The following is a 27,608-nucleotide window of genomic DNA, read 5'->3' as shown; positions in this document are numbered from 1 at the left end:
TAACCCTTCTTATTTAGTTGTTAATCTTAGAATATATGCACACTTTCGTAGTTTTGTCTTGTGTGTTTAAAACCAACAAATTACCAATTAGGCCAAAACACAAAGACAATATCCACGTTCTCAAGGTAGTGAATCTCCACTTTCAAGCTGGTAAACATTGAAGGTCTAGTTTAGCCTTTGCATGCCTGTATGTTGAAGGAGGCTGGGTCCAGCGCATGCTACCTACAATAATTAATAACCCTTAAGACTCCTGAATAAAAATGTACACCAAAATATCTTGCAACAAAAAAAAACTATTTATTTGGAATATGCATTAACAGTACAAATTAAGAGACCATAAAACCTACACCTTGTTATTTTTTTTTTTTTTCTCACAGAACACAAGAGTTTTAGTTGGAATCAAAAAGACACTAGTTGTGTGTTTTCATTTTAATATCTTTTTACATAATTATGCAGAGATCTTAAAAGTTAAAACTGGGCCAGAGCAGGGCTCAGCAATTTCATCACAAACCGTTATATAAAAAAGAAGAAACATTCAAAAAACACTGCAGTATTGTTTTTTTTTTTTGTTTTTTTTAAGAACAAAAGACATGCAACAAAGAAAACATCTGATGTTTTACAAATTGCTCATTTTTTTCTTTTTTCTTTTTTTGCAAAAATAAAGCATCATTACATGAGGCTTTTGAATTATACCGTGGAAAAGAAGAGGCGATGTGAAAAGTGATAATCAAAAAGAGCCACATTGTAATGCTGAAAGCGGACTCTTCATGCAATTGGAACTGAAATGTAAAAATATTCTTTAAAGGTTTACAATAACATAAAAAGAGGATGGACATGTTTACTTTACAATGATCGACACAAATGTATTACTGAATCATAATTGTATGCTTGCTGCATTGAAATACCCCATAAGAATGTATCTGCACAGGAGGTATTCCCTTGAACAAGATGTTCCATCATACTGAAGTGATATATCTACATATATATATATATATATATATATATATATATATATATATATATATATATATATATATATATATATATATATATGTAGATAGATCTTTTTTGAAGTATCTGACTAGAAATGTTGGAATTTCGAACTTTTCACATCACCTTTAAAAGACAGTATCCATTTAAAAAAAAAAAAAAAGTTAATTGCTATACTCTAGAACGTACAAAGTCAGTTTTATTATAGCCCTAATGTATAACCAAACCCCCAGAAAAGCCTATTTTGACTTTTTGATCACTTACATTAGATAACAAAATGGATACTGTCCATTTGAAAGAAGCAAAACAAGAACAAAAGTGCACTTCTACATATATCTAGCATCCTTGAGCTAATCCACAGATGAGTACAAGAAAGAAAAAAAATGTAGGTAGTTCTGTGCCGCAACATAAAAGAGAAACAACTATTCTGTTGACAACAAAACGACACGTAAAAATATATCCAAACAATTTGTGTTTGCGTGCCATGAAGGTATTCTTCTAAACACTTCTGAATTCTGACTGCATTTTTGGTTTTGAGTATACAAGAACATCCATATCAAATGTTCATCAATACTACAAACAACAAGACACAATTTGCAAGAAACCATGAAAATTTGTTAATAAAGCTGACAATGTATAGAATTCTAACTTCTGCAGTATTTGGTATCAAAGTAACGATCTGGGCAGATATATAGAATTGCAAGAGAAGGCAACCAGTATAAATATTATTATTATTATTATTATTATTATTATTATTATTATTATTATTACTACTATTGTTGTTGTTGTTGTTATTTTTAAATGTGTAAATCAGATAAAATATAAACTGAAAATAAAATCTCACTACATTTCACATTTTGGATTAGTTTGCTGAAATGAACGGAAATCTTTTGGCAGGTAGCAGACTATTGCAGACTGCATTTAGCAGTATCATGCAACATTGGTGCATTCTATTAAAATTGGCTTTTTTTTATTCACATACAACTACTGAAGTACACTCCTATTGTATCCTATGGACTGGCAACATCTGAATTAAAAGTGGTGTGTGTGTGTGTGCATATTTCTGTTATGCAGTTAAAAGTTCATAGAACCTGCAGTGCATGCAAATTAGATGCTAAAATGGACTTGTCAATCAAATTTTGGCCTGTAGTGTGCATTACAATGTATTTTAAATTCTTGTATAAAAACAGATGTACAGATGAACTTGGTTCAAAGAGTATGTTAGCATTTATTAACTACATAGTTAGGATTCTTGCATCTTGCTATAATGAGATACCATCTGTACACAGATAATAATAATAATAATAATAATAATAATAATAATAATAATAATAATAATATTAACTGCTTAACCATCTAGAGAAAAGCACTCTCGGGTAACAGAGGCATACAATATAAATTTGCCGTGCAGTCCAGTGTGAACACACTTTACCACAAATCTGCTCTGTAGGTCCATTCCTAGACCGCCCGTGCACTGTAATGCAGGTGAATTTCATTTTTGTCACTTCTCCTGGTATAGGTTCAGTTGAGTCCGTTACCACTGATGATTATGCTTTTGTAACACACACGTTTTGAAGGTGATTCTTCTGATGTTATTCTGGTTGTTTGAGGATGTGTGTGCATACAGCAGGACCTGCTTTTCTGTTGTTAGATCTGCCCTAGAATGCACTACACAAAGCTGTCCCTGCCAACTGAGAGCCCATCACTGAACAGCAATAAACTACAAGATTGAAGTTTTCCATTTTTATTGTACTGTTTTTCTGATGCCATGCAGACCTCTGCTGGTATTCATTTAATGTTTTAATTTTTTTTTTATTTTGTCTGTTGCAGAACTCCATGCAAAACTGTTAGAGTGTAAATCTCTAGTTGCTATGATATTTTCTCATGAGGGATATTGGTGAACACTATAAAATAATTCCAGAAGTACAATCTCAGATAAATACTGTAAGATGAAAGACATAAAAGTGTCCATTAAATCTAACCGTCTGGAAAGAAGGTGGTGAACTGGTGCTTTCTGACGCTATTAGTAGTATAACAAAGTTTTAGAGAAAAAAAAAGATATCTTTTGTTTGTTTGTTTGTTTGCTGAGAGGTAGTGTGAAAGTATTTAACCTAAAGAGAAGGGGTGCCTGTTGGACTGTAGGAGTGAGAGATTACAGAGAGGTAAACTCGATCCTCAGAATATTGTGAAAATTGTACAAACACATGTTTTCTTTTATTTAAATTCCTATTCTGGTTCAAATGTTCTTCAGTGTCAGGGGGGGCTTCTACCCAGAGAGAAAAGAAAGGGTATAACGAACTGTCAGTATTGATGTTATCATTACTATTATTAAAAAAAAAAAGTATGCACTCCAAGCAGAAGGACATCCTATGTGGTTATTGGTTAGTTGACCTCTGATTGGTTTATGTGGGAGAAATCCCATCATCTAATGGGGGTTCCATTGCTAAGAGATCAGTTGGAGGTATCGGAGTGAACACTTCCGGGTCCTTCTGTTGGTGATGTCACTGATGAGGGGGTAGTAGCATCTTGCCAGCCTCCGTTAGCCTGAGAATTAAAAATAGAAACAATCAAATCTGTTTTAATATCACTTCATCAGCCACGTTGCGTACTGTAGTCATACACATACTTTACTCAGATTACATTTGGATTGCCTTTCTAAATGTTGGCAAAATGTAATTAAAGTAATACAATAGTTCTATACATTTTCAGAACCATGCAAGTCTATTCACTACATAGTCTCAAATGTGCAGTTTTGAAAGAAACACATGTTGGAGCAAACATGTATTTTAATTTTAAAACATGACATCTGGTACTACACTAGGTTAATACAATCTCTGTTTGCAAGACACACTTTCAGATTGTCTTGAACTTCCTGGCTCATTTCACTTGGAGAGTAAAATTGTGTCCACCCACTCATTATTAGATAAACATTATTATTATTATTATTATTATTATTATTATTATTATTTATTTCTTAGCAGACGCTCTTATCCAGGGCGACTTACAATTGTTACAAGATATTTTTTTTTACATACAATTACCCATTTATACAGTTGGGTTTTTTAATGGAGCAATCTAGGTAAAGTACCTTGCTCAAGGGTACAACAGCAGTGTCCCCCACTGGGGATTGAACCCACAACCCTCCGGTCAAGAGTCCAGAGCCCTAACCACTACTCCACACATTATATTACATTGATGTATGAATTTGCCATTTGTAAGTAGCCCTATAAAATAAGCACCATCAGCATATTCTTTATAAAAAAAAAAGGTGTCTTCATTATTTTTAAATAAAAACTGGAATGCTAATGTGATTACATTTTTTCTTTAATAGTTAAGATTTACAATTTAGGACTAAATTATTATAGAAATGCTTGAATCATTTGCATTACACTTGATTAATCTTCTTAAAAAATGCCACTTGCAGAAATAATACTTCAATCAGTCAAATAAAATATATTACTTAAGCCTGCTCAGAAAGTGATTTACATGAAAGACACAAAACAAACTAAAATTACAATATTGGGAATGTATCAAGTCCTGCCTGAAACAAAACTCAACAGACAAGCTATGGAAGAAGCAATTATAGCAAATTAGCACATTCAAGATTGGAATATAAATATAATGGGGAATGCTGAACCCATTTCAAATGCTTCAGACAGGCTTGCTAAAGAGCATTTAGGACATTAATAGCAATTTTCATGCCATCAAAGAGAGCCTGAATGGCCGTTGGCAGCCCCTTATTTCGAAGCCTGTTATTTAAGGTAGAAGCAGTCTAATCAAAGCAAAAACTTTCAAGATCTTCAGCTTTAGTGACACTCTACATCTATTTCTGAGCCATAATTGCTGTTTCAAGGCAGAGTCAGAAAGTCTGCCACCTAAACGCATTGTATGTTAGCTTGGTCATTACCACTAACTGAAAGAAGAATGGAATAATTTAACAAAAAAGACTTACATTGCCACACTTGAAAAAAACAACTTGCCCTTCCAGCAAATTGTAGTACCAGTAAGTAAATGAAGGTCATTCCTTACACTGTGTTATTCCTTTATCATTCAGTTTTGAGTGAAAAAAGGAGAAAATGTTATACATAAGAAAACAAAATAGGATTAATGATATATTTAAAAAAATATATATTTAAAAAATTAAATAAGATTGCAGCGTGCTTTATGAACACACTAGGAAATCATATGTGAATATGTAAATCGCATACTGTATATTTGTTGTAAAGAAAATAATACATTTAACCATAGAATAAAATAAATGTATATTCAACAATTGGAGCTTTATCATTTTATTTTGTGTTATATCACTGATAAAATTGCAAAAAATGTGGCAAATTGCATTGGGCTATATTCTTCACAACCTATCGACTTAATAACAGATAATACTATGCAACACATTTACATAAAATATGTATATTTGCTATCATAAAAGACCCCCGTAATGACAAAAACACAGTAAGTACTGCAAGCACCAATATAATATAAAAATCATGATTAACAGAAAAGCTTCAATGTAGCAGAGATGTCATCCTTGAAAATCTATAATGCCGATATTACAGTGGAACATTCTAAAAGTTGTTTTGAGAAAATATTCTTTAGATTTTATATATGACATATTTAATATATATATATATATATATATATATATACTTTTTATATTGAAAGATACCTGCATAAAAATCACAAACTATATCTTAATATTTTGGTTAGTATTTAATAGCCACTGCTTCAAGTATTTAATTGCCTAAAATGTAAAAGCAGGTCAACATCTGCAACACCATTATCTGCTGAGACAGATGACTGTCTGGATATAGGTCCTGCATACGTTAATGTTGTTTTTTGTTTATCAGTGCTCCACGCCTTGAAGGAAAAATAATTCCTCTGGTGCCCCAAAAGACACTCAAACAAAAGCCCTGAAAATCTTTTTAAATTCATACATTTTTAACAAGAAAATACCATTTCATTATCATACAGCAGCTGAATGAGGCTGAAAATCCACTGAGAATGCATCTATGTTTGTGACTGTCCTCTTGTCCCAGCTTGCTGTCACCGCCATTAAGATGGCAGACGCGTGATCTGAGAAATGCAGTTGGATTGCTGTCCCAAATCTACACTCAGTTTTTCTTGTGTCTGTCTTATCGATTTTCCTCTTTACGACACAGCTTGTCGGTGTGAATTTTCATGCTAGTCACTGCCGCCAGCGTACCTAAAAAACCAAGTGGAAGTCGCTGTTCCCCATATTTTCTTTCCAGTGGCTAGCAGATTTATTTTTAGAGGGTCTAAGCTTGTCCTGGTGCATTTCAGCCATTGGCCTTTCTATGGAAATCGCTGTCCGGTCCTGGGTGACATTTTAAGCTAGTGTTGCAGTCGGTGTCACCTGTTTTACAGCTCTTCTTCACTGGGTGCATGTGGCCGCAGGTGCCTTGAGAACACTGATTGTATTTGACAGGCTTAGGCGCCAGCTGCTTGCATGAAGCCTGCCCAATCACCACTTTTCGTGGGCAGTACGCTGCCGATGGCGTGACCGATACAGAAGCAATCAACTAGGTGACCGTGAAGCTCAGACAAGTCTTACTAAGTGGCATTCTAAGCCCTATGGCTTTGAAATAATTGGTAGAAGAAACAAAATAAAAAAAAAAAAGCCAATTTTTCTTACATTGATGGCCTGCGGACTGTACATCTGGCTTGCTGCGAGTCCATCACTGTATCCGCCTGTCTGACTGATAACATGGCGAAGGGTATCCACCTGAAACAGAAAGCACAAAACAGGCTCATGTAGACCTGACGTTCTCTATGTGGCTTTGAATGTTAAACGTGCTTACATAAGCAAAGTCGCGTTACGTGTTTGGTTATTAACGACATATGGCACCAAAAAAAAAAAATGGCCAATGTAGTTCTCTCCTCAGACATTTCAATTTAAATATGCAGTACTCTTTTACACTCGACAGCGGCATGTGTTGGAATTGACTAATCTGAAACAGCTTTTTTTTTTATTTTACTGTTTTAATGTTGCTGAAGCAAATACGTTAGAAAACGTAATGACTTTCATTAAATAATTTAAATGAAGCCTAAACAAGTATTTGTTTGCAACTGCTTACTCAATAATTTATGTATAAACCATGTAACTGGAGGTTGTTTTGAAACGTAACCTTAAGCAAAAGGGTTACTGTTCCGTGAAATGCGCTGCATTGCCCTGAAGGTGGAGGAGGCTTGTTGTGTTTACCAGGATCTACGTGACCTTGTGGATGCACCTGAGAATAACACAAAGTGGCACAAGCAAGCTCGTCATCAGCTTTGCCTTGGAAAATAACCAACTGTTAGTTGCTTTACATCACTAGAGAAGAAATGACCTTGAAAACAGAAGGACCTTGGGTTTGCTGAAGTATCAACCCAGAACCCAGAAGACCTAATTGTTTGACCTCCAGGCCCTTACTGACATGCTCATTTTACCACCCACAGCATGTGGAAATTAAGCCAATTTAAAAGGGAGCGAAAATAACAAAACAAATTGCTATCGGGAAACCTTTTGTTGTCATCTTTGCAAAACAACATGGGTGGAAATGTCCCTGAACGCCAGCCTGCCTCTCAAACTGTGCCTGTGGCATGGTGATCAGCTCATCACGACGCAGGCATTAGCAGATAACTGTTGCTCTGGTTCCAAAAATGCCTTCATGATCTTTCACTCCGAAGGTGACAAGAAGAACACTTACTTTGCCAATAACCCTCTTCTAAAATGCTGCAGTGCAAATGAAATATTTTTCTGTTTTTTATCTTTTAAGCATGATCTTGCTTTACAGATATCAACCTCTTCCAAGTTCCTTCTAGGACTTTTTCCTCTTCACTCCATAAGAAAAATGTGAAATTGAAAAAAAAAAAATGAAAAAAAAAAAGTAAGAACCACTGACTTGATAGAAACCATACACCTTTAAAAAAAAAACATACAAATTACAATTTCATTCCACTTTAACGGAAATGGGTACAGAGTGAGACTCTGTACTGCTGTTTTCCTGAAAGACCCACTGTAACTGAGGTGCAAGTTAATTCCTTGTGAAATAATAAGGAAATTGAATTGAGAATGGTGGAAGGGCCTATTTATAAATGAGCCGCTGAGCTGTAATAGTCCCTACCTGTGACTGCACGTTGGCTCCAACCTGGGCCCCCTGGTAAGAATCCCCATTGAGTGACTGCACGTTCATGAACAAGTCTCCGGAATTTGACATGTTAAAAGAACCGGAAGAACCTGAAAGGAAAGAGTGAGCACCTGAATCACAGAGAGAAGGAGGATCAGTCGTGCCTCTTCCAGAAGACAAGGCAGCAAACATGCAAAGCAGCCAACTTTCATGTTAGTTAGTGTGCGAAGCAAAGCAAGCAGAAGGGTAGAGGAGGAGGAAGACACTGCAATGGCAGTCACTAATATTGGCAAAGAATCCAGTGGAAATGATGCCACTTGCAAAGGACAACAACTCTCTCTATTGTAAAACCAGAATGCCACCTCTTAACCTTCTCAAACTTTGGCAAAATTACATTTGTTGGTTCCAAGTTGGACTTCGCTGAAGATAACGTGCCACCCTTCTACCTGTCAACTACCACTAACCAGCTTCCCTACTTACAAAGAACCTCCACATTCTCACAAGTGCATCAGCACCTGCATGATCCCAAGCCTTGGCCCAGCTTCCCTACAACTGTGTAACTCACTATCCATGCTCAGATGTGTTTAATCTCGTTGTGTGTTTTAAATAAATACTGAATAACTAAAAAAAATATATACTCATTTTAGTTCATGGGTATGACTTTTGAACAAGACTTTAAATTCAATATGTTCCAGAAGAGAGTGGACATCCATTAAAACAATTCACAACACATGCGATCAATGACCTCTCCCAGCTGTTTGTACATCCCTGAAGACTTTTATGAGGCTTTATTATATTATAATATATTCTGGTCCCTGAATACCCTTGTAACCAGCTGGAAGTCATGTGTTGCTAACCTTGCATCTTCAGTTGCATGACATTTCCAATTCTGCAACTCCAACAGTAGAATAAATTGAGGCTACAGCCTGTACCAACAAAATTAGAGCTATCAGTACCATGATGAAGCACATCACTGTAACCTCCATTCACCATCTGTAACTTAAATGTAGACAGACGGAGAAAAGAACATGTTCTTCTATATATCCCCAGATTCTCTCAATAGCTTGTGTTAAGAATGTCGTTGCCATGTTTCATCCCCATTGGATAAGCAGTTCACTGGATAGATGTGAAACAGTACACAGGTAGAGACATACGTACAGTACAGCGGTTCACGTTTTTTTTTATTAATGGTTTAGTCCAAGTCAGCCGAGTTCAAAAGTCATTTGGGCTGGTAAAGTACTGGCCTCAGCCCAAATGCAGTAGAAATGTGGCACCGAATGAATCTTTTGCCAACAGTGGCAAAGGATTGTGTTCTAAGTCTATGATGACAGAACTACCCTCACATACAGGGTTGAGGGTCAATGACGTTCACAATGTCTAAGCCACCCCAACACCAGTTTTTAAATAACTATATATATATATATATATATATATATATATATATATATATATATATATATATATAATGGTTAGAAAACATCTCAGGAAAATTAGTGAGTAAGTAGTATACAAGATTGAATAAGCAGGAAATAAAGCTCAAGAGATGTGATATGAGGAATGGGGCCCAGGTCAGCAATAGTACCTAGTCTGACTAATTGTTGCTTCAAATACAAAATGTAGACTTCATTCAATTGAAAAATGATCCAACGTGTATATTTGATGTCTTAAAGCAAAACTGAGCAAACGTACGTCGTAGTAAAAGTGCCGCAAAAAGAAATGACAAAAAAAGCGCATTGTGTAAAAATAAATGGTTAGAAAAAGCTTCATTTGAAAACACCTTAAAAAAGTAATAATAATTATTAAAAAAAAAACGTATTTTGTTTCTGAAAGGTCACTTCACCATTCACATGATTGCTGCCGGCTGCACAGTCCTGGAGGTTTGCTGCATCAAGACGTATTGGCACTGGACCTACCGTTTACTCAACAGCTCGGCACTGAGTGCATTACTTACTTTACTGCAGGCCCATGTCGACTAGGTTGAAAAGATCAGAGCTTTCAAAGAGCAGCCATGGTCGGCGATAGAGATGGAAGTGTCCCTGTAAACACTCACCTGCAGAGTTTGGAGTGGATGGGGAGTTGGCTTGGCTTCCATGTGCCGATACATGGGTGGCGTTGACGGCAGTTTTGGCAGCATATATGTTGGCTTCCTCTTGGAATTTCCCAATATTTTTCTTGTATCGGATTCGTTTATTACCAAACCAGTTCGATACCTACAGAAAAACAAAACAAAAAAGCATGTATATATTCAAATGGAAGTTTTTGTTATTTCAATGTTTTTGATCGCTTTTAAGATGTTAATATGTTGATATGAAGGTGAATAAATCACTCTGACTCGAGTCCAAGCTGTAGTTCAGTAACCTATTTTGAAGAACAATGTAACTTAATTCAACACCCAAAACAGTTTCTATATGTCTAACCAGTGCATGTGTGGAATTTCATTATTGAACAATGCTTGACAGATACACTTAGACAGTTAGAATGATTTTATACAAGTTAACAGCTGATCCTATTTCCATAAAGGGCATTTTCAAATACATCAAAGCTGAGCTTGTTTTTAAATCATTCGGAGGCCCAAAAACATAGCAATTGAATGAATATGCTTTTTATATCTATGGTCTTTTGGAGGCAGTTGTACTTCACAAATACAAGTTAAACTAGAAAATGACAGCAACGCCCAGTCATAGCAGGCAGTACAATCATTCAATGCTTTTGTGTTCTTCAGACTATTTGTAATTTATTTCTTTTTTCTCTAAAGTTGTACACATATACGCTGTTAAACTGACAGATTTGCATTAGACAACTGAACTAACTTTAACCAATATCTGTATGTTTTTTTTTCCTTCAAAAACAAAGTTGCACTGCAGAGATATACTCAATATATATAAAAACCCCACTGTTGAAGGATCATTGGTCAGGCTGTGAATCTGAAGGAAAATGAAGACCACAGAGCATTCTACAGAAGTTAGAGATAAAGTAATACAAATGCATAGATTAGGGAAAGGGTACAAAATAATATCCAAGCGTTTGGATATCCCAGTGAGCACAATTGGATCAATAATCAGGAAGTGGAAGCTGCATCACACCACCCAGGCACTGTCAAGAAAAGACCGTCCCTCAAAACTCAGTGCTCAAACAAGAAGGAGACTTGTGAGAGAAGCCACAGAGAGGCCAACAATCACTTTGAAGGAGCTACAGAGTTCAGTGGCTGGGAGTGGAGTAATGGTGCACCAGTCAACCATATCAAGAGCTCTGCATAACACTGGCCTGTATGGGAGGGTGGCAAGAAAGAAGCCGTTACTCAAAAAGTACCATCTGAAAGCACGTCTGGAGTTTGCCAGAAAGCATGAGAGTGACCCAGCTGCGATGTGGAAAAAGGTTTTGTGGTCAGATGAGACCAAGATAGAGCTTTTTGGCCAAAACTCAAAGCGCTATGTGTGGCGCAAACCTAACACTGCCCATGCCTCAAGACACACCATCCCTACAGTGAAGTATGGTGGTGGCAGCATCATGCTGTGGGGATGCTTCTCATCAGCAGGGACTGGGCATCTTGTTAAAATTGAAGGAAGAATGGATGGAGCAAAATACAGGGAAATACTGCAAGAGAACCTGCTTCAGTCCGCTAAAAAACTGAAGCTTGGGAGGAAATTCACATTTCAGCAGGACAATGATCCCAAGCACAAGGCCAAAGCAACATTGGAGTGGCTCAAGAACAAAAAGGTGAATGTCCTACAGTGGCTCAGTCAAAGTCCTGATCTCAATCCCATTGAGAATCTGTGGCACTATTTGAAAATTGCGGTCCACAAGCGTCGTCCAACCAACCTGAACAACCTGGAGCAAATCTGCCAAGAATAATGGGCCAAAATCACTCCGACACTGTGTGCATACTTACCCCAAAAGACTTAAAGCTGTTATTGCAGTGAAAGGTGTCTCTACCAAATATTAATGTGGGGGGGTTGAATACTTATGCAAGCAAGCTATTTCAGTTTTTTATTTTTCTTAAAAATATTTCCCAACATAAAACCAATGTCACCTTACAATAACTGATTTTGAGTTTCAGTGTTTTAAAATAAAATATCAAACAGTACGAAATTTCAATGTACCATTTGTAATTCAGTAATATGAGAGAATCGGTCAGGGGTCTGAATACTTTTGCAAGGCACTGTATATGTATGTATGTATATATATATATATATATATATATATATATATATATATATATATATATATATATATTAATCATAATGATACTTTTCAAATCAGGTTAAAAACATATTACAGTCTTCATCAAAACCCGATTCTTTTAAAACCGAATCACATTGAGAAAACCTTTTCTTTTGTTCAATAAAAATCCAATCTCCCCTGCACATATGAACCAGCTGTAGCTGTACTGCAGTTCAAAATTTAATATAAGCGACGCACGATGCTGTGAAACTGAGTACAAGGCTGTATTACAATGAAGGGGGTCTGATGATGTCACAAAGCACTAGACTGAAGCCACAGCAGTCTGAGAAAATCATTTCAACTCGGACTGACATGCAGCCTTGAATTACAATCTCAAGAATAACATCTACCGTTATTATTGAACTCCCTAATGATGCAAAATAAATAAATAAATAAATAAATAAATGGAATGGAAATGCTTCCTAAAAAATCTCTTCAGAACTCATTGGTTAAAAAAAAAAAGAAAAAGATGGAAGGGAGAGTGAGAAAACAAACAATGCTTTGTAACAAAAGCAAGTAATTGGTTTATAAAATAAAAGAAATGTGTGGGTTCCATACAGTACCTCCATAATTCTAAATGCAGTGAAGGGGACAACAGATAAAACACTCAATTATTACTTCTGGAGGTAACACTACAAGAAACTCAACAAGTCAACAGAGGTTAAGGCAAGCAGTAAGTTTCAATGTCTATGTGTCATTTTTTTGCCTAGCTGACTGTCCTGGGTGTGAGCAGCCCAGTGTTTGCAGCTTACCTGTGAAACGGTGATGGCACACTTCTTTGCCAGCTCTTCTTTGGCTTCCTCACTGGGGTAGGGGTTGCTGAGGTGCGAGTAGAAATACTCATTCAGGATCTCTGTTGCCTGTTTGTTGAAGTTCCGTCTCTTCCGCCTGCACAGAGGGACCATGACAGCAGAAACTAGACTGTTACCCGAGGCTCACATCACTGACAAAGTTCTGACGGCATAAGGATGTGCAGCTAGACTGAAAACAATAAATGTAAGAAACTAAAAGGTGTTAACCTGCAATGCCACCTGCACATACAACACAAGGCAAAAGGTGCATAACTACATAAACACTTTTTTCAGCTCTAAAATATGGGAAGCACTTTATATTTACATAACTATGTAATCACATAGGTAACTACCAATGTTTCAATGGTTGAACACGTTTGCAGTTACATGGAAAGAGCCTGTGCCGTGGTGATACTGTGTAATTACACATGTACCAAAATTTAACTTAAAAGACCATTTCCATGAAGTTACATGGTATAAGTACTGTGTACAAGCTGGAACTGTTGGTAATTACCTCGTTATTACAATGTAATTGCATGGCTATTCATGCCATTGTATAAAGTCATAGAGAGGTAGGAGAAGAAAATCAAAAGATATGTTCATACCCCAGCTAAAAGGTTAGCAAACTTTAGATTGAACTGATAAAAGTGAGTCCATATAGTCCCTTTTATGAATAATTCCTGGCAGTCTAACTCTCATAAACCATCTTTAAACAGCCCCCAATGTTTTCAATACAGAGAATAGAGGTTTCTGGAAAACGCCAGTACTGCGCAATAGTGTGCACCTTCAAAATTAAAATGCTTACAGCATGGAGTGTCACTGCAATATTAATTGGAGTGCCTAAGAGCCTTTGTGTTATATAAAACAAATTGTTCATAAACATTCTGAAAATCACGATGAAATGAAAGCAAGCCCATAATATATCGGATTCAGTCTCTAACCAATATGTTCAGCTTATCAGGCACCAGCTGTTGGCTTTAAAAATTTACCAGTTGTATGTTCGTTAAACACAGAGAACAACAAAACATGCATTTTTAAAATCTCTTAATATTTTACCAGCATAAATATTCAGACAAGAAATGTGGAAATACTTTAGCAATAAATACTGTAGCCCAATCCAATGCAACAAGCTTGAGTCAGGATGAAAGATCACAGGTGCATGGGATCCAGTTATACAGCACTATTTTACTGAGATGAATAAAACAATTATAACAATATGAAAGTAAGATACACATATATGCACAGTTGACCCTGACTCATAGGTTATACAAGTGCCTACTAGTGGCCACTTAAAGTGGACAGAAGGGCCGCATAGCCAAGAGTGCAACACTTAAGATTTAAAATTATTATAAATCAATAACTTGGTAGTCTACTATGCATGAGATAATACTTATGGCAAGAGATGAAATCTGGCTTTTTGACTGTCAGAGTGGCTTTGTGAGTTCTAATTTCATATATATATGGGCAGCAGTGTGGAGTAGTGGTTAGGGCTCTGGACTCTTGACCGGAGGGTTGTGGGTTCAATCCCCAGTGGGGGACACTGCTGTTGTACCCTTGAGCAAGGTACTTTACCTAGATTGCTCCAGTAAAAACCCAACTGTATAAATGGGAAATTGTATGTAAAAAAAAAAATAATGTGATATCTGTATAATGTGAAATAATGTATAATGTGATATCTTCTAACAATTGTAAGTCGCCCTGGATAAGGGCGTCTGCTAAGAAATAAATAATAATAATAATAATAATAATAATAATAATAATAATAATAATAATAATATTATATATATATATATATATATATATATATATATATATATATATATATATATATATACACAAAGCTCTAACTAAATACCAGTCATGTTTTAAAAGCAGTGGGTGTTGAAAGACAGGTTTGATATAATTATCTGTTTAGGGGGCTGGGACGACATGGATATTTCCAGAGCTATGTAGGTGGAAAATGTGCTGAAGCTCTCATTCTTTCACTGTACTTGCCTTGCATCAAGGAATCGTGAGCGCAGGATCATGACAGCCTCACATGTGCTCTGCTTCAGTTGCATCTGAATGGAGCTGAACTTGCGATGAATAATGCCGACCATTCGCTCAATCTCTTTTGGGGAGATGGGTCGAGTCCTGCTCTGCTCTCGCAGGAGGTTCATCACATGGGTAGTAAACTCATTGCATGCCTGGACAGATAGGGGATTGATAAAAAAAATATATATATATGACAATACCACGACTCCATGTCCTACACTTTACAAGCACAGTCAACATTTCTAAAACAATGCTAAAAATGACAAGACAAGTCAGGTTACAGCACTAGTTATATTTCATATATTTTGTTACGGGACTGTGACACTACAGTTAAGTCTTTGCATTCCATCTCATACCAGGAACATCTTGCAAAAAAAGATGACATGTTTCAATAATGTTAACCTGGTTAATTCAATGTTTTATAAAGATGCTACGGTGTTTACTGACTTGATATGCAGTACAATGAACATAACGATTATTTTTTCTATCCTTTAGTGTTTGTATCAAGGTTTGTTAATATCAGATTCAGGGTTGCCAGCCACTGTAAAAGTATTGTTTTATTTGTACTGACAGAGATGGTCATTCTGTCAATGAAAAACCAAACCATTTACTAACATCATCAAAAACACATGAAATAACTGAAGTATAAAAAACAAATGTGTACTAAGGATTGTACCTGCATTCCGTAGCCAGCATTTCCTGTGAAATTCTGATTGCCACTCCTTCCGCCCTTGGATACCATCTTAAATATATAAATTGTGAACATGTGATGGCTTTACGTTCAGTTGAGTTTGAATTTATTTGTATTTATTTTATTAAATTTGATGTCTGTCAGTAAATTTACTGACGGGTGGCAACCCTGGATCCGATCAACAGTACTTTGATCAGTCAGATTAAATTAAATTTGTACCTAACTGTTGACAGCAGAATCAGAGCTTGTATCCCAGGTCAAAGTTTAAAATGCTTTAGAATTGTCAGAAGTTACTTATGAACACACACTTCATTTCCCACTGAATTCATGCTGAATACATCTGAAATAAACTATTTTAATTACACCCACTCATATTAATCCACTAAATCAACATTTGAGAGCCAGAATAACTACAACAACTGCAAGGCAAAATAACTGGCGATTGCTCATAGAGTCAACAGCTACAGCCAGGTAAGGTGCAGGCAAGGCAATATGAGCTTCCCCATAGAGCTCTACCAACTCATCTTAATAAACCTTCACAGCAGACCCTACTATGCAGTCCTGTGTTGAGTTGTGTTGCAGGTTTATTAAACGGGCAACTATGAAAGGTGCTGAAGTTCAAAGCACCAAATACAAATATGGGGGCCTTCCCGTCTGTAAGTTACAAGACCTACGTCAAACGTCAGTAAGGCGGAAATCCTGCCAAGAGAACATGCATAACTTTTCTTTTCAAATGCAAAAGGCAAGTGTACAGAGCTATTACACATATGGGCATAGGGATATTACCTGTTCGTATTTCTCCAGCTCGGTGTGGTAGATCTGCCGGATCTGTGTCAGTTTGGCTCTGTAGTCTGAATGCTCAGCAGAGTTGTCCGATCCAGCTCCACCGGAGGCTGCAGCCGCCGCGGCCGCTGCTGCTGATCCGCCCCCTTTCTCAGGACCAGAGACGCCTTCCGCCAGCAGCATGTTGTCCAGACGCATGAGCTGGGCATCTGGGGGCTCCTCCTCCTGGGCCCCTCGGATACTCAGCACTGTAAGACAACACTATAATCAAATTCCATCTTCATACTATGATGGAAACAGTTCTACGTCTTTGGGAGTTGATATGCAAAAGGTTTATTCTTTGTTTTCAAACCCTTGGAACAGCCAAATATGCTGAACCCTGAGAGTGTAAACTATAGTCAATGCTAGTCCTCTCTACCAGCGCACTCAAATAATTGCCTTGTGTGTGTGTGTGTATGCATGAGGAGGCACAGGTTTTCATTTGTTGTCCAGCTTGAAGTTACCCTACATTTGCGTCTTTCCCTTGTTTTAAAGATCGTATTTGTGAATTGCTTAGAACCTCATGCCAATGCTTCTCCTTCAATCCAGATTAACAATTAGATATGTCTTATTTATTCTAATCTTTGATCTATGTATGTTGCTGATTAAGTTTGAACCACACATGTTTTTATTGTGTTGTTTGTACTTTGCAATTGTCCTTTTACTGTTTTACACGACCCCCTTGAAACAAGGCCTTGGTCTTAATGAGTAATTCTCCTAGTTAAATAAATAAATAAATAAATACTTATAAAACATGTTGGGGTGACACTGATCGCAAGAATTCATAGACTGTATTACATGTTCCCCATATAGAAAACAAAACACTACAGTATCCATATGCAAGCCTTCTAGGCAGTTGGTCTCATTTGGCCAAAAACCATGACATTTAGTTGTTTGGTTAAATGTCTGGCTTGACAGAATGACTGAATGTAGCATTTACACAGCTTTATACCCAAACACAAAGGGCATTTCAAATAGTCACCCAGCCATAACACCAGGCTGCACTAGCAGATACTAAGTGGGTTCATACTGTATACACAGCATTACTGCAGATTGAACCAATTCTTTGTCTAAAATGTGAACAGTGTAATTACATCCACTTTCATAGTCTCTGAACCCCTACTGCAAAGATGAGTCATCAAGTTCAGAACACTAGCCCTGTGTTGCAGCAACAAACAAGAACAGTTCCATTTCAGGACACAGAAATACAGGGCAGAAGTGAGGATTGCTATGCTTAATTGTATGATACAAGGTGACATCTGAAAAACTAGCAACAGAGCATCAGGTACAATTGAAATACCTTGCAGACTCCTAAAGAACACATTTTGTCGTATGTACTAAGAGAAAATATGTTAATGAAAAGAGCCGCAATATGCTAATTTAAATATTTGTTGCGTCTTCTTAGCGAGATCTCTAACATTATACACTGCGAGAGTCCTGCTACATTGTTCATATAAATAGCGGGAGTTGTTGTGGTTTGCTGCAGCAGAAGGTACCCGAAGGATAACGTCTATACATGCAAGGGTGCAAGAATGAAAATAACATTTTTTTTTTTTTTTTTTTTTTTTTTTTTTTTTTTTTTTTATTATTATTATTATTATTATTATTATTATTATTATTTAACTTGGCCTACTTAGTATCCTAGACAATTAGCACACAATAGATCATGGTCCTACAAGATGTTCAGAATGAGGTGGAGGGGTTAGTGGCACATGTGTTCCCAACACGTTGGGGAAACCAGAAATGTCATAAAAATTTGTTTTCAAGGCTTATAAGTACACCCTGACTTTTGTGAATATTAGGTACTTCGGTGTTCGACTAAAAAATGCACTGAGCACAAATGGCAATGCATGAGAAAAAGCGGACTGGGAAATGCCAGCAACAATTGTTTAAAACATGCTTTCAAAAGTTCTTAACACATTGTCGCAATTGTCGGCAGCTTTAGTACATCTCATTATAATATTTGAGAACCCTCATTTGCACCCCCTTTTTGCAAATTTATTCAGGAACACCCATAATTACATATTCACCTACGTTGAACCGCAAAGAAAAACTGTTGGCGCAAGCATTTCCTAAAAAGTCTCTAACAGCATTGCGCATGTTTAGTACATTTCACCCTAGACTTCCGACTTACTTGCGACTATTGCGACAGGCGCAACACTTTAGTACATCCACCCCCTAGTTATTAAGGGACTTTTCACACCTAGTTCGTTTGACTGATGCGGACTGAAGTGCGGTTCGGTTCGTTTGGAGCTATATGTGAAATCTCTGGCAGTGACGTAATCACACCAGGATCACTAGAAAAGGTGGTCTCGGTTCATTTGGAAGCAAACTCAGTACTTTTGCGACATTGCTCCCCCAAAACGTTTTGCGTTGTGAAAGAAAACACATTCAGGTTCACTTGGAAATGAACTGCTCCAAACAGCGAACCAAACTGTGGAAGTGACGGAATTAATCAAACGCCAAGGAACTGTCCAGACTTTTCGCTCAAACACGTTTAACAAACTACTTGAAAAATGTCTTCACGTGCCTAAATATAACTAAAATGATGACAGCGAAGGGAGGCCAGCATCTGAAAATTAGGGTGCACTGTCCGTAGTATGCAGCAGCAGCTGTCTAGTCTCCTTCTTTTTAAAAGTGATGATTTACTTTATAAAGTAAGAAAATACCTGTATATATTATTACTGTTTTAAAACTAAAAAATTATAACCAGCAATATGCAAGGGATACGAAAAACATAGTAACCGTATATGTATTCAATTTGTAAAATTTAAATTGTTTTAAAATATTTACATTTGACACTAAAAATAATAATAATGTACAAGCTATACTTTGAAAATAATTTTATTCTTTTGAAAATGTGCCTTTGTACTTGGTTTAAAATAGGGCTCATAGAATTCTAGATATTTTGTTTTATATGAATTATGAATATACATACTGTAATTATATTTAGAAAGATTTTAAAAAATTGCCACTGCATTCAAAAAACGGCATCTGTAAGCTGCAGTAAAAACCTGCTTCAAACAATAAATCTTCCTTTTGCCATTTCACCAGTATTTACATTTTAAAGGACACAGATCCACAGGTCACGTGACAGTCCTATCGTCAAATATCATTCATAAACGTTCTCTTCACATAATGGTTTCACACCAAATGTAAATGCTTTGTAATTATTTTCCTGGCAACCTACACAAATGCTGTTGCTACAGAAGAAATGGTCTGTGCTGCTCTGACAAAGTACCCTTTCCTTTATTCCCACTAGGGGTCTCTCTGAGTTTTATTGAAGAGAAAAGGTTTACTTAATTTCTGAATATTAAAATAAGGTGTATATGTATATTATATATGTAAATAACAATACTATTACCATCTAAAATGCAACACTAACACTTAGTAGGTCTTTATTACCAAGAATTTCTATTACTTTAAAAATGACCTTTTCTCCATAATGTATACAGTATATAAAGGTCTGGTGATCATATCTTATGTTTTTCCTAACAAAATATGAGAATGAAAATCTTTCAATTTATATTTTATAACATGTGATATTAAGGTTAATAATGAAAAGGACGTCTGCAGTTTTGCCCAGAGGCAGTGAGAATGCATAATGTAACCATTCCCTGACGGTTCTACAATGTCTCAAGATTCTCCATGCCTACGAGAGGGTCAAGAAATTGGGCACATTCTCTTAACTATGAGGAGGAGGATCTGGGAGTGGTCAGGTATTACCGTAGGGATCCAGGGATGTACAAACGCCATGTTTCAGAACTGTGTGTCCTTCATCGACTTGACAAGGTTATTTAGAAAATAAAATAAAATCATTATCGCTACACTACCTATGGTAAAGAAAACTAGACAGGTGTCACCGTTCTACACCTAGAACATCGCCATGGAAGGAATGGTCCCTGTAATCTATGCAAACCTTCTTTTATCTGTACAAAACTTGGTAGGTGCAGGAGGCTTTGAGGATTAATGCCATTTTATGCTTGTTGCTTGGCTACTGCAGATCCAAAAAAAGAAGGATTGAAGGTTAGTGATTAAAAGGTTATAACTCCTGTAAAATACCAAAGATTTACTTTTTCAAAACAAAAACGTTAAAAGCTTAAAAAAGATGTTTTTTTCCAAAAATATTTTTATATGTGCAGTATATGTTGACCTTTTATACAGCAGACATGATTTACAAGGTGGTTGTGGCTCCCATTTTCCCTATAAAACCATTCCACAAGCACTTGCATTCTTGGTATTTCGGCAGAACACAAATAGCACTGCATCTAAACTTAGGCTCCTAACTACAGACTTCTTTCTTTTACACTCTTGTACGTATGGATGAGTAAATCTGTTGTCTTAGTGGCGCAGACTTTATTAAATGAATAGAAAGTGTCTGTGTACTAACAGAAAAATGCCCCTTAAACTTTTTGCCAGTTCATTACCAGAGGTATCAAACCTAGGCCACAGGCCATGTTGACAAAGTAGGGGTTTATTTTCACATCGGTCAGGTCAGCAAGCATGCAGGGGTTTCTAAGGGCATTGCTGACTTGTAACCGTTTCACAAACATTCTCCTTTCTTCTTTTAAAACTAAATAAATATCACATCCACGTCTTGAATAAAGTTGGTGTTCCTTCTTCTTTACATGAGGGATTAGGGTCTGAATTGACCCACTGACACCTAAAGTTTACCCTGGTCAGTGAGGCATTTCTCACAACCCTAATCTCTGTGTAAACAAAACAGACAAGATCTTTATCAATGCATTTGCTGCAACTACAATCCAACTATAAACCAGGTTTGAGGAAAAAAAAAAAAAAGAACAACCAGGAACACAACGTGTTTTTATGTACTGTGGATTATAGACCCATGTAACAAACAGCGTAGAATATATAAAGAATTGATGTATTTTATAGTAAAACCTGTCTGGACCATCTGTCGAAAGTTCAATTTCCTTAATTACATATCAAAGCCACTTTTATTTTCTTTGTAAATAAGCACACAAACTCTCACAACATAAATTAAATGCATGACAGACAACCAGATACATAGACATTAATGTGCAATGTTTTAAAGCATATTCTTAGGTATAAAACATGTAGACTCAAATATAGATTAATCCTCATAAAACACCCATACTAGTGCATGTTAGTGGTTTACAGTTTGAACACAAAACAGGAATTCCCTGCATCTGTCCATTCAATGATTAAATTAACTCCAGCCAGACTTATCTTTCACATTCAGAAATGTTTATTTTACTTGGCTTGTATCCCAATACCATGCTTTTAATGCCAGATAATCTGCTAGGCCAGTAACACGGCTGGTCACAAACCAGAATCCATTTGTAAGAAAGGCCATCATAAAAAACTCAGTCTTTGCCGGGGATGGGGAACAAAGCACAGCCATTATCTGACAAAGACTGTTTTCATCGTCAATGGAGCTGTTTATTTCAAATTATTCAACAACCAGTGTTAACGTCTTTTTTTATAAAATTAACAAAAAAAAAAAATCCTAACCACTTCACAGTTTTTTTAATACTTCAGGTCTATGATACTTTAGGAGTCACTGTCAGGTATATTATGAACCGTGCAAATGCAAGGCAATGCAATACAGCCTTCAATGGCACCATCAGCATGTTTTTCTCTCATCTCTGTTGTTTATGATTTTCTGCAAGTGTTAAACAAAGGGGGGCTGATGTCCATAGAAAATGGATTACCATGGTACGACAGAAATGATTTGCATTTAGTCAAACACTGACCAGATGTGTCTTGCAAGAGGGGATCCCTCATTGTGGACAGCAATACTTGCTACCCTACCTGGTTCTCGAGATTTGTAAAGCCCACTATTTTGTGATGTGACCCTCCCTCACCCCTTATCCATTTTAACCCTTTAACCAGCATGAACTGTACAACAAAAATGTTACCTATGAACAGGGTACATCCTGGTACCTTATGAACAGGGTACATCCTGGTACTCTATGAACAGGGTACATCCTGTCAAACCAGCGGATTAAATTTAAATTTGTAAAAAGCAAATGCTGATTTCTCTGCAACAACGTCTGCAAACAAAGTTAAAAACAGGAAAATGGATTAGATTAAATAAATAAAATCCATGACAGCCCTTCAGTTTCCATCATTTTGCTTCACTGCTGCTTATAATTAAAACATCCATTAATATTCCAAGCGGCTTTATTTTCTTTTTCTTTAGTAGCAAGCTAATTGATTTGTCCTGATGCTGAAGCTGTTTGGGTCTTCTGAGTTTTTCTGAGTGCTGTTGCACTTAACTACTGTAGAAATGTAGAACTCCCTCACTACCCCACACGTCAAAAGCTTCTTTAATTCTGTGAATACAATGCTGTGCGGAAATATCTGAGTCTCTAATGGACATGTTTTCCCATTAGGAACAATTTCAAAGATGACTTGTTGTTAGACAAGCCTTAATCCTACTCCCCAAGCACTGATGTGCGATTCCCATTTGGAATCCGATTAGAGGCAACCTTTTATCCTGGCACTTGGATTCAGAGGGGTTTGGTTACATACTGCACTGTTGTTGGTTTGTGTTTACTCAATTGAACCCTGTCTTGCCATTATCATAACTGGGAGCTTGCATGGGAATAATATACTGTAATAATTTGAGCATGAGACTCGTTGATTGCTCTACGGGCTCATGTGTTGACTCACATTCTCCTGTTTCTATAGGGGACAATGGCTCTTCACTGCATTGCCAGCCATCTTACAAGAGACAAAGCTGGAAAGGTCACAATAGGTCCACAAGGACTAGTTACTGAAACTTCCCTCTTTTTCTTCATCATACTCAGCCCAAGAGACATCAGAGTTTATTTATTTATTTTTTTTATAAACACTGGGCATTATTTTTCCCCTTATGGCACTTGGCCTTTGTAAACAAAATCAATATTTAATAATATTTGCTGTTGGACATCAGAGTTTGCAGGGCATGTTTGACATATTGAAATCATATTTATTACCACAGAAAGTTTTTTTTTTTTAAACTAAGCATTACAACATCTGAATGCACCTGCTTTATTACACTACACATTCATGACACCCAGGTTCACAATTCCCATACATAGTCCCTCGATGTTTAAATATTTATTACACCCCAATAAACCTTGAAAACAGATTATTTCTTCAACTTAACCCTTCGTCTCTGGTGCTTTAATTTAACACAGACAAAAGGCAAATTTCAGTTCACTCTATTCATGTATAATTGAACCTTGTCCAGAAGGCTGAAGTGAGCACCATCTGCAGCTCCCAGTGCATTAGCAGCCGGCAGAATGAAATATTTAAATTACTGTAGGCCGACCCGCATTTTAATGACTAATTGACAAAATAGGGGAATTCTGCTGTATTTATGTGCAAGGCAAGGCGGCCTCATTCTATAACGTACAGCAAACGAGTCCATTATTTTTTAAATGACTCAATAACCTGATTTAGTAAAAGATGCTTTCCACTAAGAGACAACGAAGAAGAAGAAAAAAAATAACTTTACCATCACTAAAGACAAACCAGCCACCCCTTTTCTCCTGCTAAGCGGTTAAATTAAACCATGTTTAATTAATAATGTTGGAGTATTCTGTCACAATTAGGAAGATGTATGGTCAAACAAGCAAGTTGTGATGTTTCTGACAGAAATGATCAAAGTTCTTCCATCTCAGACTGGCAGATCCTTGGCTCTTGGAACAGCTCCATTTCATGTCAATACAGTAACATGATCCACTAACAACTAAAGAAGCCACAGCCATGATCAAGCAAACACTGAGGTGTACTGGCCTTCACATGTCAGCCAGAGAATATGAAAATTAGAAACGAAAACAACCTGCTTTATAATATTAGTAGTAGTAGTAGTAGTTGTAGTAATAGTAATAATAATAATAATAATAATAATAATAATAATAATAATAATAATAATAACAATGGAGATGGTGTTTGGGTTTTTTTGGTGTATTTTTTGTGTGTATTTTTTGGTGTATTTGTTTTATAAACAACTACAAAATAAAAAACAGGCCTAGTCCTTAGCACACAATTTACCACAGCCGCACTTAAACTGAGAATGGTAGTATTTTTGCATCTTTAAATTTAGGACAGCTGCCATCTATAACTTTTAACTAATACAATCACCCATATATCTTTACAGTACTGTATTACCTGTTTTGTAATTTGTGTTTAAAACAAACAAAATGTGTTTTTTTTTTTGTAATGTACAATCTATCTTTGTGTTTCTTAAAAGCTTGATCTGAAATATATTTTATAATTGTCTGCACAGTTTACTAAAATATAATATAGTACAACATAAGTAACCCTTCTCCAATAGTATATAGCAGTTAAGAGACTGATTAGTACTGTACAAATGGTAAATGTGTTTTAAATGGATCAATTCAATACCATAAAAACTGAATCAATAGACACTTAAATCAAGGGTAATTTATTGCTACAATATTTAATTTCCAACATTACAAACAAATGTTGAATAAACAAAACTGGCTGAACTAGCAGTATGGTAGGTAGTACTAAAACTATATATATATATATATATATATATATATATATATATATATATATATATATATATATATATATATATATATGGGTAAAGAGTTTAAATAATTAACCCCTTGTGGTTGCCCCGAATTTATAGTGACATTTTAGTACTATTTGTTTATGTTGGTGGTTCACTGGGAGCACTTAATTGTGGCTTCAGCAGTTAATAAATCACATGCACAGCACCCTCACAAGACATCAGCCTGTGCTACGGTAGGCCTGTCAGCTACCAGGGACCAGAACCAAGGGGACAGCTACACGCTAATTTAACATCAGCATCATTCATTATACGAATGCAATGTACTGGAATGGATGGGCACCCAAAACAGACATCAAACTGTTAAAATCATATTTTTCGGTTGGACTGCACACATTTATGCCAAATCTACTTTTGTCTTTTAACCGGAACACGGTATAGCATTGCATTGTAACACACTTGCAGTACAGTACATACCGTTCAAGCTTTATGTCTCTAGGATTTAATTTGGCCGTGTATAGCATAATACATAAAAGTCTTCCAAATGTTATCCTATCATTTGGCATTTGGAAATTGCACTGAATTTAAGTGTTCAGGTTTAATAACCTTCATACCATCAGAACATTGAAAATGAAGTAATTTGCTTTGAAGAAAATAGTGTGCATAACCAAAATGTCTTTATTTCTGTGATTACAAATAACATAATCTGTAATCTGCAAAAGCATACTACAGATTTTATATATATATATATATATATATATATATATATACTTTTTATAAACCAGTATGTATAATAAACCCTGCTTAAATTTTTGTTTAGGTTGGATTAATTTTACTTTATTTATTTATAGACCTAATACATTAAGTACAAGGATTAAATATTTATAAAGACAACTGAGAATCAGAATGTAAAATAGACATGTAAACAGTCTGAATCTGTGAAATCTTGACACAAGGTTAAGGTTAAGCATGCGCTGGTTAATCACGCACTGCTTTGATGAACAGACTGCTCACAACTCTTCAAAGTAGATTCTATTCTGGTGGATGTTTTATTCAGTGAGTGCCGGCAAGCAATACAAATGTATTAGAAAGGCTTTCAAACAAGATTCATTTTGCATCCTATCATTAAATGCACGTGCAGTGACCCCCACAATGTGATAACTGTCACAGGATCTGGGCCTGACAATGCTTTTATGTGTTCTAAGAACAAGAATTTATCACATTGAATGAAATGCTGTGGTTGAACACAGTACAGTACAACCTTATACTGTAAAAAGTTGTTACAGTATGTCAGTCTTTAGTTCCCCTACCGACTGTATGCCCTGTCAGAGTACGATTTTAATTAATGCAGATTTTGAATGTAGGTGGAAATAATGTGTTGGATCATTTACCCACTGTAATGGATTGATGGATTTTTTATGTGGCAACAGAACTGGTACTATACATTAAAAAAAAAAAAAAAAAAATACTAAAAATGTATTTAAAAATCTCATCTAGCTAAACACATATATTTAATACTTTCCTTAGTTTAAGTGTCATTGTAAAAGTAAAAAATATATATATAAAAAATACAATAATTAAAACAAATGGCCTGGAAAAAAAGGTAAATCAACTATATATATATATATATATATATATATATATATATATATATATATATATATATATATATATATATATATATACACACAAACAGAAAGCAAATGTGTGTAAGCTGCAGTCAGCAAATATGGTACCCTCTGCCTAACTTACAGACTGTTACTCTGAGTAATAAATACAGGGAGAGCGAAAACAAGAATGGAATAAGAAAGCAAAGGTGTCAATTAAAAAAATGAACCCTGGCGCATTCTGGATCTGACAGCTTGCGTTAGTGGACATGACAGCCATCACATTAGCCAGCTTTGGTGGCTTCTTGTCTTTTGTGGTCCCAGAGCTCTGAACCAGTAGTTCCAAGGCGAACGGAAAGACACACACTTGATTTGGGGTTTGAACACCTCCCCTGCAGCTATTTCTAATAATGGTAATTATAATCATTGAAAGTTTAAGCAGGCCAAACCAGGCCTAGGGGCTGGCTGTAATGAAGCAGTCAGCGGTACAGGAACGCCATTATTTACCCTGCATTTTAAAAGAAAGGGGGTCATTAAAAGAATGGTGGTTTTTATTTTAAATAGACAATATATTAGGCCTGAGGATACTGAAGTTATTTTTTTGTCTTAAAAATATGATGCATCATCCTGCTCTAATCAGACTAATACTGTGCACTTCCGTGTAAGACAGTTTGCATATCCCAAGGTTTCATCTGAAATATTTGAGGCCATTTTTGTTATACTCTAAGAGAAAAATACCTGGATATGCAAGACCGCAAGAAATGTATTCTGATACTGAACTGGTTAAACTTTTAAATCACACAATTA

The 27,608-nt window shown here is 36.0% G+C and overlaps 1 protein-coding gene across 4 annotated transcripts in view; it reads right to left on the bottom strand.

Annotated features, from left to right (window-relative positions):
- Window positions 1-273: 273 nt before the first annotated feature.
- LOC117412970 (pre-B-cell leukemia transcription factor 1) overlaps window positions 274-27,608 on the bottom strand; it is a 72,245-nt gene continuing 44,910 nt past the window's right edge. Inside the window, exons 3-10 of one of the 4 annotated variants that reach the window (XM_034021642.3) lie at window positions 16,644-16,888; window positions 15,843-15,908; window positions 15,128-15,318; window positions 13,094-13,229; window positions 10,171-10,330; window positions 8,118-8,230; window positions 6,647-6,736; window positions 274-3,534 (exon numbers count right to left, since the gene is read on the bottom strand). In XM_034021642.3, the coding sequence (XP_033877533.1) occupies window positions 3,442-3,534; window positions 6,647-6,736; window positions 8,118-8,230; window positions 10,171-10,330; window positions 13,094-13,229; window positions 15,128-15,318; window positions 15,843-15,908; window positions 16,644-16,888 (1,094 nt within the window). In that variant the 3' untranslated portion in view covers window positions 274-3,441. The remainder of the gene's footprint in view (window positions 3,535-6,646; window positions 6,737-8,117; window positions 8,231-10,170; window positions 10,331-13,093; window positions 13,230-15,127; window positions 15,319-15,842; window positions 15,909-16,643; window positions 16,889-27,608) is intronic. The other 3 variants (XM_034021658.3, XM_034021648.3, XM_034021666.3) reach the window with 3 other exon arrangements.

The sequence above is a fragment of the Acipenser ruthenus genome, chromosome 10 (genome assembly GCF_902713425.1).
Source record: "Acipenser ruthenus chromosome 10, fAciRut3.2 maternal haplotype, whole genome shotgun sequence".
In the NCBI taxonomy this organism is placed as follows: domain Eukaryota; kingdom Metazoa; phylum Chordata; class Actinopteri; order Acipenseriformes; family Acipenseridae; genus Acipenser; species Acipenser ruthenus.
Note: the sequence above shows the minus strand (reverse complement) of the source record. Positions and strands in the feature narration are given on the sequence as shown.